This window comes from Oryza brachyantha, chromosome 11 (assembly GCF_000231095.2).
Source record: "Oryza brachyantha chromosome 11, ObraRS2, whole genome shotgun sequence".
Classification (NCBI taxonomy): domain Eukaryota; kingdom Viridiplantae; phylum Streptophyta; class Magnoliopsida; order Poales; family Poaceae; genus Oryza; species Oryza brachyantha.
Window position 1 is genome coordinate 13,216,470 of NC_023173.2, and position 16,531 is coordinate 13,233,000.

At 39.0% G+C, this 16,531-nt stretch overlaps 1 protein-coding gene across 1 annotated transcript; it reads left to right on the top strand.

Moving 5' to 3' along the window:
* Nucleotides 1-6,457: 6,457 nt before the first annotated feature.
* Nucleotides 6,458-14,631, top strand: LOC102710743 (UPF0481 protein At3g47200-like). Its single transcript, XM_015842197.2, has 3 exons — nt 6,458-6,571; nt 11,069-11,725; nt 13,577-14,631. The coding sequence occupies exons 1-3, from the start codon at nt 6,458-6,460 to the stop codon at nt 14,390-14,392; spliced, it is 1,587 nt and encodes a 528-aa protein (XP_015697683.1). The 3' UTR covers nt 14,393-14,631.
* Nucleotides 14,632-16,531: the final 1,900 nt, after the last annotated feature.

The window sequence follows — 16,531 nt, forward strand, 5'->3', positions numbered from 1 at the left end:
CCATGGAATAAATAAATTTATCTTTGCCTTACTAAAAATATAAGATGTTTGATTAAGTGGTTTGTTAGAGAACTTATTCCTCTAGCAGGTGGCAGAAGGGCCCTCTTATGTGAATTCGGCTAGGGGATGAAGAAAGAAATTTGTGGATCCTCACATGCAAGCAAACAGCATATTGAGTTCAATGAGCGTACAAACACAGATGTCAAACCTAAGCCTGGGCTTATTTTATGGCTTTTATGGGAAAAAACCAAACAGGATATTTACAAACAAAAAATAATTTATGAATAAAGTTTTTATATACATATTCTTAGCGATCTAAAAGTCAATGCTGAAAAATAAACTTCTATGAAAAAAACATCAAAATCAACTCTAAATATCAACAGTAAATTTAAGGTCGAAAATTTAAATTTTGTCATATAAGGAGAAGCGGAAGCGAAAAGATGGGGGTGTAAAACTGTGGCGTTTTTTTTCCCACATGGTGGCCGCATCATTTTCCTCAAAACTATGGCGTTTTATTTTTGGATGCAGCTCGCCACTTCTAGCTAACGTTACGCTTGAACGAAACATACCATAAATAATTTTATTTATCAATAGGGAGTTTTGCATGCATGTAGCCTACCGCAGCCTTCTGATCCCGGTTGGTGTGACATAACGCATCTTTTGTAAGCTAGTCTGAAGGCTTTAACAATGTTCATGCTTTCAACTATAGTTATAGGTCGGTTCATAGGTAATCTATAGTTAGTTCTACTGTAAATAAATAAACTAAGTTTTTATTTACTTAAATTAAAACCAGCATGGGTTATACTAAATATACAAGCATATATTGATTTAATTTATCACATAAATAAATCATAGCATTAACCATGTAAACGATAAACTATCGTTAAACATGAACATAAACTACTTGATATATATTTTTTTCGAGCAGTCAAAATGAGTTTTCCTATACAGAGATCCTGCCCGTCTAATCCTAGGGGTATGTGAAAATAAATATTTTCTCGTGCAGACAGCCCACCCGCACAGTATAATCCATTATCGCATGCGATCAGATTACGTGGACCGTATGGGCTAATCAATCATCCCGTGCGATGTAATTAAGAGGACCGCACAGGATAATCTATAACTCATCCAGCTAGCATGTGTTAGGCCAACCGCACCGGATAATAGATCCCGTGCATTCACCTAGCACATGCTAGTTGTTTGGGAAGATACGCGCTCGTTATGCATGTTATGCTGCTAGCCGTTTAGGAAGATACGCAATCGTGCTTTTGAATCGTCATGTGCATAATATTACGTGCTTTAGCAGTTACATATAAATTATACGAGCACTATTAGAAACATCGATAAATATAATTACACCCCATTTGTACATATGTACAGTGTTCATAATATTACAAATCAAGACTCCCTCACAAGTATAAAATTTTATTACAGTTCATGTTCTCTCTCACACTCCCTTAGGTTTTTGAATTTGGGGCATAAGCAAGTTTGCTATTAGGGTCACAGAACTCCCCTAGATTGTTGCAGATATCACAACGAATGAACCGGCATAAGTCCGCATAGAAGTTGAGAAGTATTTTCTGTTTGAACCGGTTTGCGGTATATGGGATACTCGGGAGCTATGGAAAATAGAATAAAAATAATCTGTGTTAAAATCCACTGAAATAAACTATTTCCTATATCTAAGGAGCTTAATGACACTTACAGCTGTAAACTCAGTTTTGTATCTCCCACAGACCCTGAGCATCTCGCAGACGTAATATCCACATAGGTTGGTGCCACTAGGTTGCTTGTGACACTGCATAATATCAGTAGACACGTCCGTAATAAGAACTGACAATCGCATCAAATACTTAACGAATATAAAGTTGATCACATATCGGAAAACGTCCCTTTACGAGAAGTTTTCTTCCTATTTTGATCCTTTAAAATCCCGCCATGCCTTCTATAATAGCCATGTTATCTACAATACATGACATATTTGATTGAGCTAACTTTAAAATAACATCTAATTAGTGTGGTATGCAGGGGGATTATTTCAAACTTAAAAATTAAGCAAGATAAGAAACTCCATGAACGTCTTCTCCTCGTAGTTGGCCGGATAAAGAACTACAACGATCTGGTCCGTTTGATATACCAGGAATAGTATATAGTGATGGCTACAAACATGATTTATGAATTACGATATTTTGCCGTGCGGGTATAATATATGAATGAAGCAAAGGAGAAGTTGCTTACGTTAGGTGTTATGGGACTATCAAGACTCGTTTGTCCGCGTGCATGAGCATAGCTTGCCCTCAGTAAGTTGTCATCTCGATTCTTTTTTTCTTATGCAATTTGTTGACATATTCCTTTTTTCCTCCAGCGTCTTATCCTTGAGTTTCGGACCTTCCATGTGAGTTTTCTAGCAAACCATCATCGGGTTGACGTAGCCTATTGAGGCCCGCGTTCTTTGAGAGTCTACCCATTGTGACCTAAGGAAACATCTGAGTTAAAATGACTTATAATTTGTTGGCACACATTACTAACAACAAACAAGAGGAAAATGTTATAGGAACCCCACACCGACGAGATTGATATCCATTTTGTCTGTGTTAAAGAAGGCGTGTAGGTCCTTGAAAATGATCACAAAATTTCCGTTGGGTCCATTGACGAAAACGTTTGCCTGTAGGTACCAGTCATGCAGCACCCTCATTGGCCATGGGAGTTCAAGCACTATGTCGAACGGCAAGAACGGCTTGACATATTCATTGTCCCTTGGCACTTTAGTATAATCCCACGATTGCACTTTGTCTGCATGACCTAGAATGCTTTTATATGTGCATCCGAATGTCGTTCCTTTGTAACTGACTTGGGCGGCCCCTATCCCCTGAAAGAACTGAAGATTAACCTCGTCTCGTACTCAGTCATTAGCTTCTGATAGAATCTAGAGGTAATGATGAAAACCATCTAAACGCTGATCCAGAAAGTGATAGCAGGAATAACCTAACTTTCAGAGTATCGTGAACCGATGCCTCTCCATGTTGTGCTAGGAATCGACTCACATGTTCAATTGTAAAAACATCATCTTGCCCTGAAAATATGAAGAATTCTAGGATTCTATATCGGTGAGGCAATGGAACCTTATGAAACCACTCATAATAAGGTTGCCAATACACATATATATGTTCTTTTGATCTGATCCCAAATTGTTCCCTCATCATTTCAATAATTCTATCAACTCACTCATCGTCTCTTGCATTGTCTCCATTGTGCCAATACTGATGAAGTTCTTCTGGTCAATATTGCCCCCTCGAGTCAAATTCCTTGGGCAACGTACTCATCAACCGTTGTTTTGATCAAATTTTGTAATGTGTTCATCAAAACTCCAGAATAAGGCATGATGAATTGTATCATGAAGTGTTTTCACCATCGGCTTGGGGATTGAATTTTTTGAATTGGTCCCTTTGGTGACATGACGAAAGATTCAAGACAAGACTTTTGAAACTCAGCCACGGATTGCTCCACCAATTCCTGCTGTTCTTGTGTCAAATTCTCCATTGTGATCAAGTTCTTGGCATTGACTTATTCATCATACATCTTCAAATTCTAACCAGAAAATTGTGTAAAAATATCGTTGTCCCACTAGGCATGCCAAAAATATGTTGGCGCCAAAAGTTAATTTCTGACGTGTCACTCACGAAGGCCTAGAAGTCTCTGTGTTGCTTTAGTGCAAGACCTAAATTCTTAGAAAGTGCAAGCATGCCAGTCAGTTTGATCTTGCAACTAACAAGATGAAAAATAAAACAAATCGATCGACTATGGAGCTGATAGGTAACTAAGAATCTAGTCGATCAGATGTTGATTTAGTAGTATTAAGCCGATAGGTTGAATAATCAGCTATTGAAAGTTTGGATCGGCTAGGAATCTGATACTTATAAACTCGAATGATTAAATGAATAATGAATCATGTATTACAATTGGCCAAAATCAATTTGCTTGTAATCCTCATAAGTCAATGCAACATAAACAACTATTGATCTTAATAAAGTCGATTAGTGTATAAATAATATAGTAAGGCAATCAGCTACTCTATTGATATAAATATAATGAGTATGCAGGATAGCAAAGATCATCGGCTATTAACGACAAATGATCGGCTAAGATCTATAAAATATCTAGCCTGGCTTACGAGGAATAATCTTAGAAGATTGGACCAAACCGAGACAGCTCAAGATTACACCTAACAGTGTCAAGTTAGATACCAAATAGATTTAGATCGCTATCTAGCAGATGAGCCGATGGCTGATAACTTATTGGCTGGAACTCCGGTAAAACAATGAGCAAGATACATGGACCTGATATAAACTATTTGATAAATATAATCCAACAGATCGGACCAAATCGAGACAATATTAGATCGAATATATTAAATAGCAAATATCAAATTAACATAAATCATTCAAAGTGATCGATCAGATCAACCCAAGATACAGGAGTAACCTACGCTTAAACTGATACGATAACTAGCAATTATAGAACCAGATCAGAAGATTGGACTGGACCAGGACTGTTCTGATCTAGTCGATACGATTGCCGGGCCGACGGAACATAGGACTTATCCCTTCGCTGAAGATCGAAACGATGCAGCCTCACGTCAGGTACCAAGTTCCAGCGGTGATAAAACCTTGGTGAGGAGGGTAGTGATGCACCGAAATTTGTATTTGATCTGTGTATATAGATGTTTTACAATCACCCCGGATGTACATATTTATATCCATGGGTGGATACTAGTCTATATTAGACACGACACACGTTTCCTAATAGATAAAAAAAACACAAGTCCCAATCGGACTCTAACTCTATTTCCTATTAGATACACACATGTTTCCTAATACATAAAAGTAAATAATAAGTCCCGATCAGACTCAAACTGTAGAGACAAAACAAAATTCCTAAACTGAGTCTAATTAATAGATAAAATTAAGTTGCTATACCTTGGTCTTCATGATTCAATCTTGAACTCAGACCCTTCCGGATAAGATTTCCATTGGTTGATTCTACATTTCCTTAACCAAATCCACTAAGAAGTTTTACTAAATTTTGGTGTTGACACAGAGGTTACCTCTCATATCTCAAATAAAATTACGATGTATTAGGATTAATATGTGAATAACCTAAAGCAATTTTTTTATATTTATACAAGTAATAAATGAAATGGATATTTCACAATTAATAAATGAAATATACAATCCATGATTAAATATAGATGCGTAAGTCTTTTGTGTATTCCCGACAAAAAAATTATCACAACCAATTAGCCCCTGGGACGAGTTGATCCCTCTGATTTGGAGAGATTGGTTAGGCCCGGATTCGAGAGGAATAATCCTCTCTGCGGTCCAACCCATCCACCCATCATCAAACCAAACAGTGTCATCCCTGAAACCAAACACATCCTCCGACAATAATAGATTAAGCCCTTCATGCATATGCATTCACTTTTTTAGCAGTGCGGGGCCATAACGAGTTGAGCAAGTTGACGGCTATCGTACGCATGCGCTTTAGAAATGAAAGCTGCACGTTGAGTTTCAAGAGTTGTTTTAAGTACTCCCTTTATTAGTAAAACTAATAGAGATTGTCTTCCTTTTCTTATCTAACAGATTATCTTTGTCTATACTGCAACATTAGCTAATTGTAATAGAATATTTTTTACTAGTATTAAACTTAGAGATTAACGGTTGAGATTTTTTACTAGTATTAAACTTAGAGATTAACGATTGAGATTAATTCAAAGGTAATAATACTGGTACTATAGTACTAACACAGTACAATAAAGAGTGCCGTGGAGATAGTCTAATTGCATATTACTGGATGGAAGGTACGTTCTGACTTTATAGTGGCCTTAGTTGAATGCTGTGATATATATCGAGTCTCGTCATTTTGCTTATCCTGCTTATTATAAGCTAAAATTTAAATTTTTAACATTAAATTTTGAGTTAATTTTAGAGTTTTTTTATCATTTTTTCTTTTTCAGCATTTGCTTTTAGATCGTTAGAAACATTTGTGTAAAATTTTTATTGGTAAATTATTTTCTGTTTGCAAATATATTGTTTGACTTTTTTTTCATGAAATTAAAAGCCCAACTATGAGGGCTTATATATAGGTCAGTGTTGGGGTACCAACTAGGTGTGTGCATCCGAGACGTAGTCAAGTAGAATATTCATATTGTTTTTGTTATCCTTCAGCAATAAGCTGTGAATAGAATGCATGGCTGCCGAGGCGAACGTAGTAGAGGCACCCGCACCACTATCCCCGCCGGCCATGGCCAACAGCTCTGGCAGCTGGGTGGTGGACATGGATAAGACCCTCGCTGAAAACGAAAACGGCAGCGAGCCGCCGGCTTCCCGGGAGTCGGCAGAGCGACCACGGCGAGAGAGGCACTCCATCTACCGGCCGGGTGCCGGAGTACATCAAGGACATGACGAACCCGAAGGCGTACCGGCTGCAGCTGGTGTCGCTGGGGCCATTCCACCACGGCGAACCCGCGCTGCAGCCCATGGAGGCGCACAAGCGCCGCGCGGTGGAGGGCTTGGTGAACCGGTATGTGGGAAGACAAAGCAGGAGTTTCTGTTTGTTGGGGAAAAGGATGATGGTCATCACTCAGTAGTCGGTTGCCGCGGCCAACATTGGTAGAGAAACAAAGGCAGGGGATAACTCATTTACACAGGCTCGAGCCATGTAGAAATCGACGTTTGCCCATGACCATTCGTAAAAATCTATTTTCATTGGTGTGGAAATCGACAAATGACTTATACATGTCTTCCAACCGTTCGGGGTAAATTTTGCATCTTTTTCATAGTGGATGGAGGATCCAATTTTTTTTCTACTTGTGAAAGTACAGTGTCTTGTGCTTGGTATGTTCCATAATATATTTTTTTGGTTTAGCCGTCATGGATACGATTGACTATGCGCCCCACAGCCAACCTCTCGATGACATCCTTGGACTGATGCGTTGGTGTGGAGATGAATAAATCGCATAGAGATAATATATAGACATACAATAGCCAGAGAAAAATGATTGTTTTTCGAATGCACATATATCAGCCGGTGGATCGATACAACAGCTGTAGATGAATCTTCAGTACTGCTGGAAAGTGGCAGATAGCTTCTTAGCTAAAAGACGAGTATCTGTACAAGGATAGATTAAGCCCTTCCTGCATATGCGTCCAGTGTTTTCTCACCATGTGTGGGCCCATAACGACTTGAGCAAGTCAACGACTATTGTACTCATATGCTTTCGAAAGCTTCACAATCAGTTTAAAGAGTTGTTATAGAATCTAGACGTAGGAATCTTAATCGTAAGCCTAGCCGACTACAACTTAAAATCTATCTATTTTTATATCTTTCTTTATAAATCAAAACCTCCTTACAATATAAGTACATCATACACAACACCTAGCCGAGTACAACTTAATATCTATCTATTTTTATATCTTTCTTTATAAATCAAAACCTTCTTACAATATAAGTACATCATACACAACACACATGATACTCCATATACGGGTATCCCATAAGAATGATGTTATCTATGTATATCCGTTATTAGGGCACCTTGCTATGTTTGACATATTTAAGTTTTCCGCTACCCTCACCACACTCAACAACTAGGGTTCGGGACCCTCTCCAAGAACAAAAGGGTTTGGCCAAACCAAGATGATTGGGTATTTAAAAAAATGTATATATTTAGTTGTACCCTCTTAAGTATGTTATATATAGTTGTTCTGGTGAGAAATCACGTGGGGGCATACTTTGTATCTTTTTCATAGTGGATTGAGGATCCAATTTTTTTCTACTTGTAAAAGTATAGTTACTTGTGCTTGGTATGTTCCATAATATATTTTTCTGGTTTGGCCGTCATGGATACGATTGGCTATGCGCCCCACAGCCAACCTTCGGATGACGTCCTTGGACTGATGTGTTGGTGTGGAGATGAATAAATCGCATAGAGATAATATATAGACATACAATGGCCAGAGAAAAATGACTGTTTTTCGAATGCACATATATCAGCCGGTGGATCGATACAATAGCTGTAGATGAATCTTCAGTACTGCTGGAAAGTGGCAGATAGCTTCTTAGCTAAAAGACGAGTATCTATACAAGGATAGATTAAGCCCTTGCTGCATATGCATCTAGTGTTTTCTCACCGTGTGTGGGCCCATAACGACTTGAGCAAGTCGACGGCTATTGTACTCATATGCTTTCGAAAGCTTCACAATCAGTTTAAAGAGTTGTTATAGAATCTAGACGTAGGAATCTTAATCGTAAGCCTAGCCGACTACAACTTAATATCTATCTATTTTTATATCTTTCTTTATAAATCAAAACCTCCTTACAATATAAGTACATCATAGACAACACACATGATACTCCATATACGAGTATCCCATAAGAATGATGTTATCTAGGTATATCCGTTATTAGGGCACCTTGCTATGTTTGACATATTTAAGTTTTCCGCTACCCTCACCACACTCGACAACTAGGGTTCGGGACCCTCTCCAAGAACAAAAGGGTTTGGCCAAACCAAGATAATTGGGTATTTAAACAAATGTATATATTTAGTTGTACCCTCTTAAGTATGTTATATATAGTTGTTCTGGTGAGAAATCACGTGGGGGCAGACTTTGTATCTTTTTCATAGTGGATTGAGGATCCAATTTTTTTCTACTTGTAAAAGTATAGTTACTTGTGCTTGGTATGTTCCATAATATATTTTTTTGGTTTGGCCGTCATGGATACGATTGGCTATGCGCCCCACAGCCAACCACTGGATGACATCCTTGGACTGATGTGTTGGTGTGGAGATGAATAAATCGCATAGAGATAATATATAGACATACAATGGCCAGAAAAAAATGATTGTTTTTCGAATGTACATATATCAGCAGGTGGATCGATACAACAGCTGTAGATGAATCTTCAGTACTGCTGGAAAGTGGCAGATAGCTTCTTAGCTAAAAGACGAGTATCTGTACAAGGATAGATTAAGCCCTTCCTGCATATGCGTCCAGTGTTTTCTCACCATGTGTGGGCCCATAACGACTTGAGCAAGTCGACGGCTATTGTGCTCATATGCTTTCGAAAGCTTCACAATCAGTTTAAAGAGTTGTTATAGAATCTAGACGTAGGAATCTTAATCGTAAGCCTGGCCGACTACAACTTAATATCTATCTATTTTTATATCTTTCTTTATAAATCAAAACCTCCTTACAATATAAGTACATCATACACAACACCTAGCCGAGTACAACTTAATATCTATCTATTTTTATATCTTTCTTTATAAATCAAAACCTCCTTACAATATAAGTACATCACACACAACACGCATGATACTCCATATACAGGTATCCCATAAGAATGATGTTATCTATGTATATCCGTTATTAGGGCACCTTGCTATGTTTGACATATTTAAGTTTTCCGCTACCCTCACCACACTCGACAACTAGGGTTTGGGACCCTCTCCAAGAACAAAAGGGTTTGGCCAAACCAAGATGATTGGGTATTTAAACAAATGTATATATTTAGTTGTACCCTCTTAAGTATGTTATATATAGTTATTCTGGTGAGAAATCACGTCGGGCAGACTTTGTATCTTTTTCATTGTGGATTGAGGATCCAATTTTTTTCTACTTGTAAAAGTATAGTTACTTGCTTGGTATGGTCAGAATGTATTTTTTAGTTTTCGCCGTCATGGATACAATTGGCTATGCGCCCCACAGCCAACCTCAGGATGACATCTCTGGGCTGATGTGTTGGTGTGGAGATAAATAAATCGTAGAGATAAGATATAGACATATAATGGCCAGAGAAAAATGACTGTTTTTTGAATGCACATATATTAGCCAGCGGATCGATACAAGAACAGATATGCAAATCTTCGCTTCTACTGGAAAGTGGCAGATAGCTTTTTAGCTAAAAGACGAGTATCTGGACAATGATATATTAAACCCTTCGTGTATATGCGTCCAGTTTTTTACCATCGCGGGCCCATAACGAGTTGAGCAAGTTCACGGCTGTTGTACGCATGCGCCTTTGAAATGAAAGCTGCACGTTGAGTTTCAAGAGTTCTTTAAATACTCTCTCTGGTAATAGAACTGATAGATATTGTTTATTTTCTTTTCTAATTTAATGGATTATATATCTTGATCTATACTTTAACATTAGCTAATGGTACTAGAATAATTCTAAGGTGGCAATACTTGCTAGAATACTAAAAAACAATAGATAGCGTCGTGCGGATACTCTAATTGTATATTATGTTAGAATTAATCTGTGGGCTTAGCCCATAGGTAACGTTTAGTCCCACCTTGTTAATTTATTTTAAAAGATAGAGACCTCCCTATAAATGATAGTGATATTAATCATTTAAGCAATAGTATAAGAGATAACTAGAGAACCACATGTGCAGGCTTGCCTCAAAAAGACTAACTGGCGAGCGGGCGCGCGGCCTCTCTCCGCGCGAAAACTTCCAAAATAGATATATTTTTTTTACTTTATATGTATAAAGTTTTCATATATAAATCTGTATCTATAAAGATTCCTATATATTTAAGTTTATATCTATAATATTTATATATACAAAGAGAGTTTGTACGTATAAAGATATACATGTGTAAATTTATATATATAAAGTATATATGTATAATGTTTTTTATATATATAAGTTTATATGCATAAAGTTTACACGTATAAATTTTATGTCTAAAGTTTATCTATATAAAGTTTGTGTGTGTACGTACGTACGTATGTATTTATTTATTTATTTATTTATTTATTTAGGAGAGAGAGGGGGGAAAGGAAGAAAGCCCGGCGCGCGAGCGGTCGCGGACTAGACCGCCCCGGCTTGCCTTGCCTAGCCAAGCTCTGGCTCGGGTGACGCTTCAATGGTATGCCAAAGAATTTTGGAAAAACGAAATGATGTGGCCATGTGGGCTTATATATAGAGGGGTGTTGGGTACCATGTACGTGCGCATATCCGTTAAGCTATAGCTTCAGTAATAAGCTTGTGATTTAATAGAATGGCTGCCGAGTCGAGCGTGGTAGAGTAGAGGCACCACTATCCCCGCCGGCCATGGCCAACAGCTCTGGTAGCTGCGTGGTGGACATTGATAAGACCCTCGCTGAAAACGAAAACGGCAGCGAGCCGCCGGCTTCCGGGGAGGCGGCGGCGCGACCACAGCGAGAGAGGCACTCCATCTACCGGGTGCCGGAGTACATGAAGAAGATGACCAACCCTGACGCGTACCAGCCGCAGCTGGTGGCGCTGGGGCCGTTCCACCACGGCGAACCCGCGCTGCAGCCCATGGAGGCGCACAAGCGCCGCGCGGTGGAGGGCTTGGTGAACCGGTGTGGGAAGCCAAAGGAGGAGTTCCTGGCTGCCGTGGAGGAGATAGCTGAGCAGCTGCGGGACGCTTACGAGGACCTGGATGAGGAGTGGCGCGGAGAACGGTTCGTGGAGCTGATGGTCACCGACGGCTGCTTCTTGCTAGAGATAACGATGATGTTTCTACTTGGTGGGGACATAAATGGTTACGAGCCCGAGGACCCTGTCTACAGTAGGCATGGCTGCTTATACTTGGACACTGTCATCTCAGACATGCTCGTGATTGAGAACCAGCTGCCTTTGCTCCTACTCCAAAAGCTCACGTTTGTTGCGGGTCCTGAAACTTTTCCGGTACGTACTGTACAGTGATTCAAAAGTAAATATTATAATTAAACTACTATAATCCCTACAAAATTAGCTCTAAAATTAAGTTTTAAAATTTAAATTTGGCTCATAACAAAAGCAAGAGAAACGATGGCAACCTAGTTTACTTAATTTTTTTAATATGAAAGTTCGTAGCACTTGTGGCATGGTGGAGTCATGGGCCCATGACTCCACCTATTAGGGTCAAACTTTATAATACATATGAGTATTATGAACATGTAAGTAGATCTTCATAAGAAATTTAGGGTGTTTGGTTGGCTGGACATTCTTGGATGGGAGATAGTCGTTCAACTTTTTTTATGTCTTTGGTTTGCAGATCAAACTAGATAGGGCAACCCAGGAAGGGAATATTCCCTGAAAATGATGGATGGACATATCCAGCCAAATTGGCTGGATGAGCTCATCCACCTGCACTAACGATGTTTATTAGTGATGGTTTAGTGATAATTAGAGTGTTTTGTTATTAATTAATAATTATCAAGTTTAAATTAGTGTTAATTAGTGATGATAGATATATTTCATTGTTAATTTGTACTAATTAGGATAAGATATATATCAATTAATTTATAATATTATTTATTATTAATTAAATATACTCATCTTATCCATCTAACCAAACAAAACATTAGATCATATCATCCATCCAATAAAACATAAATATGTATCACTGTATCCCTAAAAATATGAATGGTCATATCCAATCCCACCTTAATCATCAACCAAACGCATCCTTAGTGAGATCAAGGATACAATATTGACTTCCATCTTTTTGCGCGTATGTTAGGGGCAAACTCGCGAGTGTGAGTATGAGTGTTATGTTACGCGTGTGTAGCATATGTGCATCTGCCGTGTAATCACTAAAATATATAATGCTTGCCAGTAAAGTTCCAATATTTCGAATTGTATTGCAGCATTGGAATTTGGTTTGTTTCCACTTTATAATGGAATTTTCAAATTAATTTGAAATTTTCTGATTTAAACTTTTTGTTTATCATACCAGTAATTTGAGGATGAAAAATACAAATATTTTCATCGTATAAGTATGAAAAATATTTGGTTACCTCGGACCACGTTGGGCTTCGATTGAACACTCCAAAAAAGTCCAAGCTCCGCCCGAGTTGTTGCAGGCATAAAATTCGGTTAGGGTTGAAACTGGCCCAAGCATGCACTAAGCATTCCCATGTTTTGTGTACTATTTCAGTTGATTCAAAAATATAAAATATGAGTTCTAAAGAGAGCAAAAATATTTGAAAAACTGGTTTGTGCCTTTCCCTTTGATTGCAATTCCAGAAATTTTAAATTTTCAGTTTTCATAATTAGGTCGAACAAGCAAGCGACAAAATCATAATCATTTGAGAAACATGCATTCAAGGACCAAGGTCATATAATGACATAGATATACAGGGATCAAAATAAAAACTTAGAGACATGAATGGATATGTACAAATTCACGAGCACGTAAAGGATTGAGAAAAACTCCGCGATAAGCTTGGAATTTTCACTTAAAACCAAATCACTTCATCCGTCCTTTTATGGAAGCACCATTTACTACATATCACCGTTTAAATTTTAACCTCTAATATATTTGAAATGGTTAGTCTACGATAAACGGAAGTTTGATGCTTCTAATTGGGGTGTGACATATTTTAATAATATGGATCATTTCAAGTGTTTATGAGTTTTTTCTTTTTAAAAAAAAGAGCGGTCAAAGTTTGAAGAACAATAGTATTTGGTGCCATCGATAAAGGAATGGATGGAGTGCTTACTCAGTTACTCTAATCTTGGAAAAGTTCACCAACGGTTGGTGGCGACATGCAGGATGAGGATGGAGATATACACCGCCAGGTGATACAGCTTCTTCTTGCCGATACCATCACGCCTACAACACCTGTCAATGACATAGGGGTCCATGCCCTGGACGTTCTTCAAAAAATTATAAGTGGTACATGTCAAAACCTCGAAGGGTCAGTGGAAGGCTCTCCCCACAGGTCTAAATCCTCTACAGAACTGCAACCACTAGCAGGTGATTTAGACGTTCGATCAGACCAACATGTCAAGCAATACGATCATAGTACTCCGTCTCCTCGGATGCGGACCGCTGCAGAGCTCCATGAGGCAGGGATCCATTTCAAGGTAAGTACAGGTTTTGGATTCGCGGATACAGTCAGCTTCAAAGGACGCGTACTACATGTCCCAAAGATCCGGTTGTACGACAACGCTGAGCGCATGTTCCTCAACCTAATGGCCTTCGAACGGCTACACCCAGGCGCCGGAAACGACGTGAATTCGTTTGTGTGGTTTATGGACGAGCTCATCAACACAGCCAAAGACGTGCGGTTGCTGAAGTCCAAGGGAATCATCGAGCACGGTCTGGGAAGCGACAAGGCAGTGGCGGATCTGATCAACAAAACACTGACAAAAGGTGCAGTGATGGGCTCATACAGCCTCAACGAAGTGATAAAAGAGGTGGATGCCTACTGCAAGAAGCCGTGGAACAGGTGGAGGGCGGACCTCATACACACCTACTTTAATAACCCTTGGGTGTTCATCTCCCTAGTCGCCGCTACTACCCTCGTCATCACTGCGCTCATTCAGACCATCTACAGTGCCTTGTCCTTCAACAAAAAGAGCTGATTAAACCTTATAGCATCAACATTTGGGCTAACAATTATCCCGTATATGAAATTCATGCTTGTTGATCCAAATTAAAGTGAACCATGTAATATTCAGTCTCTATCTATCCCTGTCAGTACATCCTTCATAGATCCTCATCTTATATATTTGTTCACCCTCACTAGTTTGCTTCTGGAATGTCCCAAACCGTATGGTTTGATATATTTGTATGTTCTTGTACTATTCGACCATGGAATAAATAAATGTATCTTTGCATTACTAAAAATCTAAGATGTTTAATTAAGTGGTTTGATAGAAGGGTAGCGGTGGTAGCAGCCGCTATAGCGGAACAATTGCGGTATTGGCCCACTTTTGCTAACGCTATGAGATAACGGGTCAGATGTAGCGGTCTGGAACTTAGCGGACGCAATTGCAATTAGCAGGCCATAATAGCATCCACAAAATGACTTAGCGGGTCGCAATCACAGTGGAAAATATGTTTGTAACACTAATTCCATCTCATCGTTTCACTCATGTCTTCTCGTATACCAATCTAATCACGTCGTCATGACTCACAAGCACTACGTCGCTTGCACCGTGCACGGATTAACACCGGCGGGCCAAGTGGACGTCGGGTGGCGAGCATCGGCTGCCGTGGCTCGTAGTGGAACAAAACATTAACTTTTAAATGCACATAAATGTCTATTTATGATCTTTAGTTATAAGTGTGTTGTGATTTATCCCAAATTTGTTTCCCGATTGCTTTGTGAGTATGTTAGAAAGCCAATAGTCATCTACACATAATCAAATATATGTGTGATTATTAAATACCGTTATAGGAACTTAGCGCCCGCTATAGCGTCCGCTATCCGCGATCCGCTATATAGACCCTAATCTGCTATAACCCCGCTATTCATTATTTAGCCCCTAATCTGCTACAACCCCGCTATTCGTTATTTAGCCCCTAGGCCCCTCTTATGTGAGTTTGGCTAGGGTACGAAGAAAGAAATTTGTGGACTCTCACATGCAAGCAAAATATAACATATGTTTATACAGGTTCTGCCGCAAGATGTGTAATATCATACTGCTATTATATGTTGTTCATGACTTGGCTCAAAAGTCGTTCTTCCTCCTCACACGGCTTGTCCCTCCGTTTTGAGCTCTAATTTTGTTAATAGTGCCTGGAAGATAGGTAATGAAGGGCAATATAATCTTTTGACCCCTAGGTACCACACTAATATCAGTGAAATTAAAACAGCCAAAGTACATACCTGTATTTAAATAAAAAGAGAATATCATTGCACAATTTCATATCTTGTCAACGTTACTCTAGCTTGTTGTATGTACACATCGTTCCGTCCAAACGTCCCATATATTCCACGTACGACAACCTCTACTTGTCAGGCCTATGGCCATGTTGGCATGCACTTAATATAATCGTTACGATATACAGTATGGTATTAAAAGAGTGCGTGAGAATGATTGAATTAAGGTCACGATTGGTGGAGAAGTGAATATAAGGGGTAAAATTAAATAAAAGTATTGCGATTATTTAAGATAAGAAAATAGGTACAAAATAGCTATGGTGTGGATCATTTTTTCCATATTTGCGAGTGCATGCGGTACTAAAGATGATGTTAGCGCCGTCCTTATTGGCACGGAGATTACCACTGTGGACGAGCATTGCGGCGTGAAACAGGTGGCTAGGTCCACACCAAGTGGGCTGGCGCTGAGCCAGACTTCAGCACCCATGGGCTTAGCGTTGACCTAGCGGCATAACTAGCCACGCTCGGCCGCCCCTGTTTATTCTTTCCTTTATTACTAGATTCCCACCTCCCCTAACTAAGGTTTGGGTGACCTGGATAATTTGAAAGGTATCTCTTCAGTTGATTTTGGTGAGAAATCATATGGAGGCTAGTTTTGCATCTTTTTGGCAGTGGATCAAGAGTACTTGTTATTTTTGTTATGAATGTATAGTTACTTGTGATTTAAATGGAGTTGTGGACAATTGAAATTGGTAGTAAAAACAAGGGGTGACAAGCGAGAAGTATCCGATAAGACTAAGCCTATCCGACTGGCTGCAAAAATCTAGACGTAGGAATCATAATCCTTACCATATAGCTAGCCGTTTACGGTCCATTATCTATATCTACATCTTTC

Excerpts from the sequence above, each read along its gene's own strand:
- LOC102710743 (XM_015842197.2), top strand. The coding sequence starts at position 6,458 with ATGACGAACCCGAAGGCGTACCGGCTGCAGCTGGTGTCGCTGGGGCCA. Across the intron at positions 6,572-11,068 it reads GCCGCGCGGTGGAGGGCTTG|AATGGCTGCCGAGTCGAGCG; the intron begins GTGAACCGGTAT and ends GTGATTTAATAG. Across the intron at positions 11,726-13,576 it reads CGGGTCCTGAAACTTTTCCG|GATGAGGATGGAGATATACA; the intron begins GTACGTACTGTA and ends GGCGACATGCAG.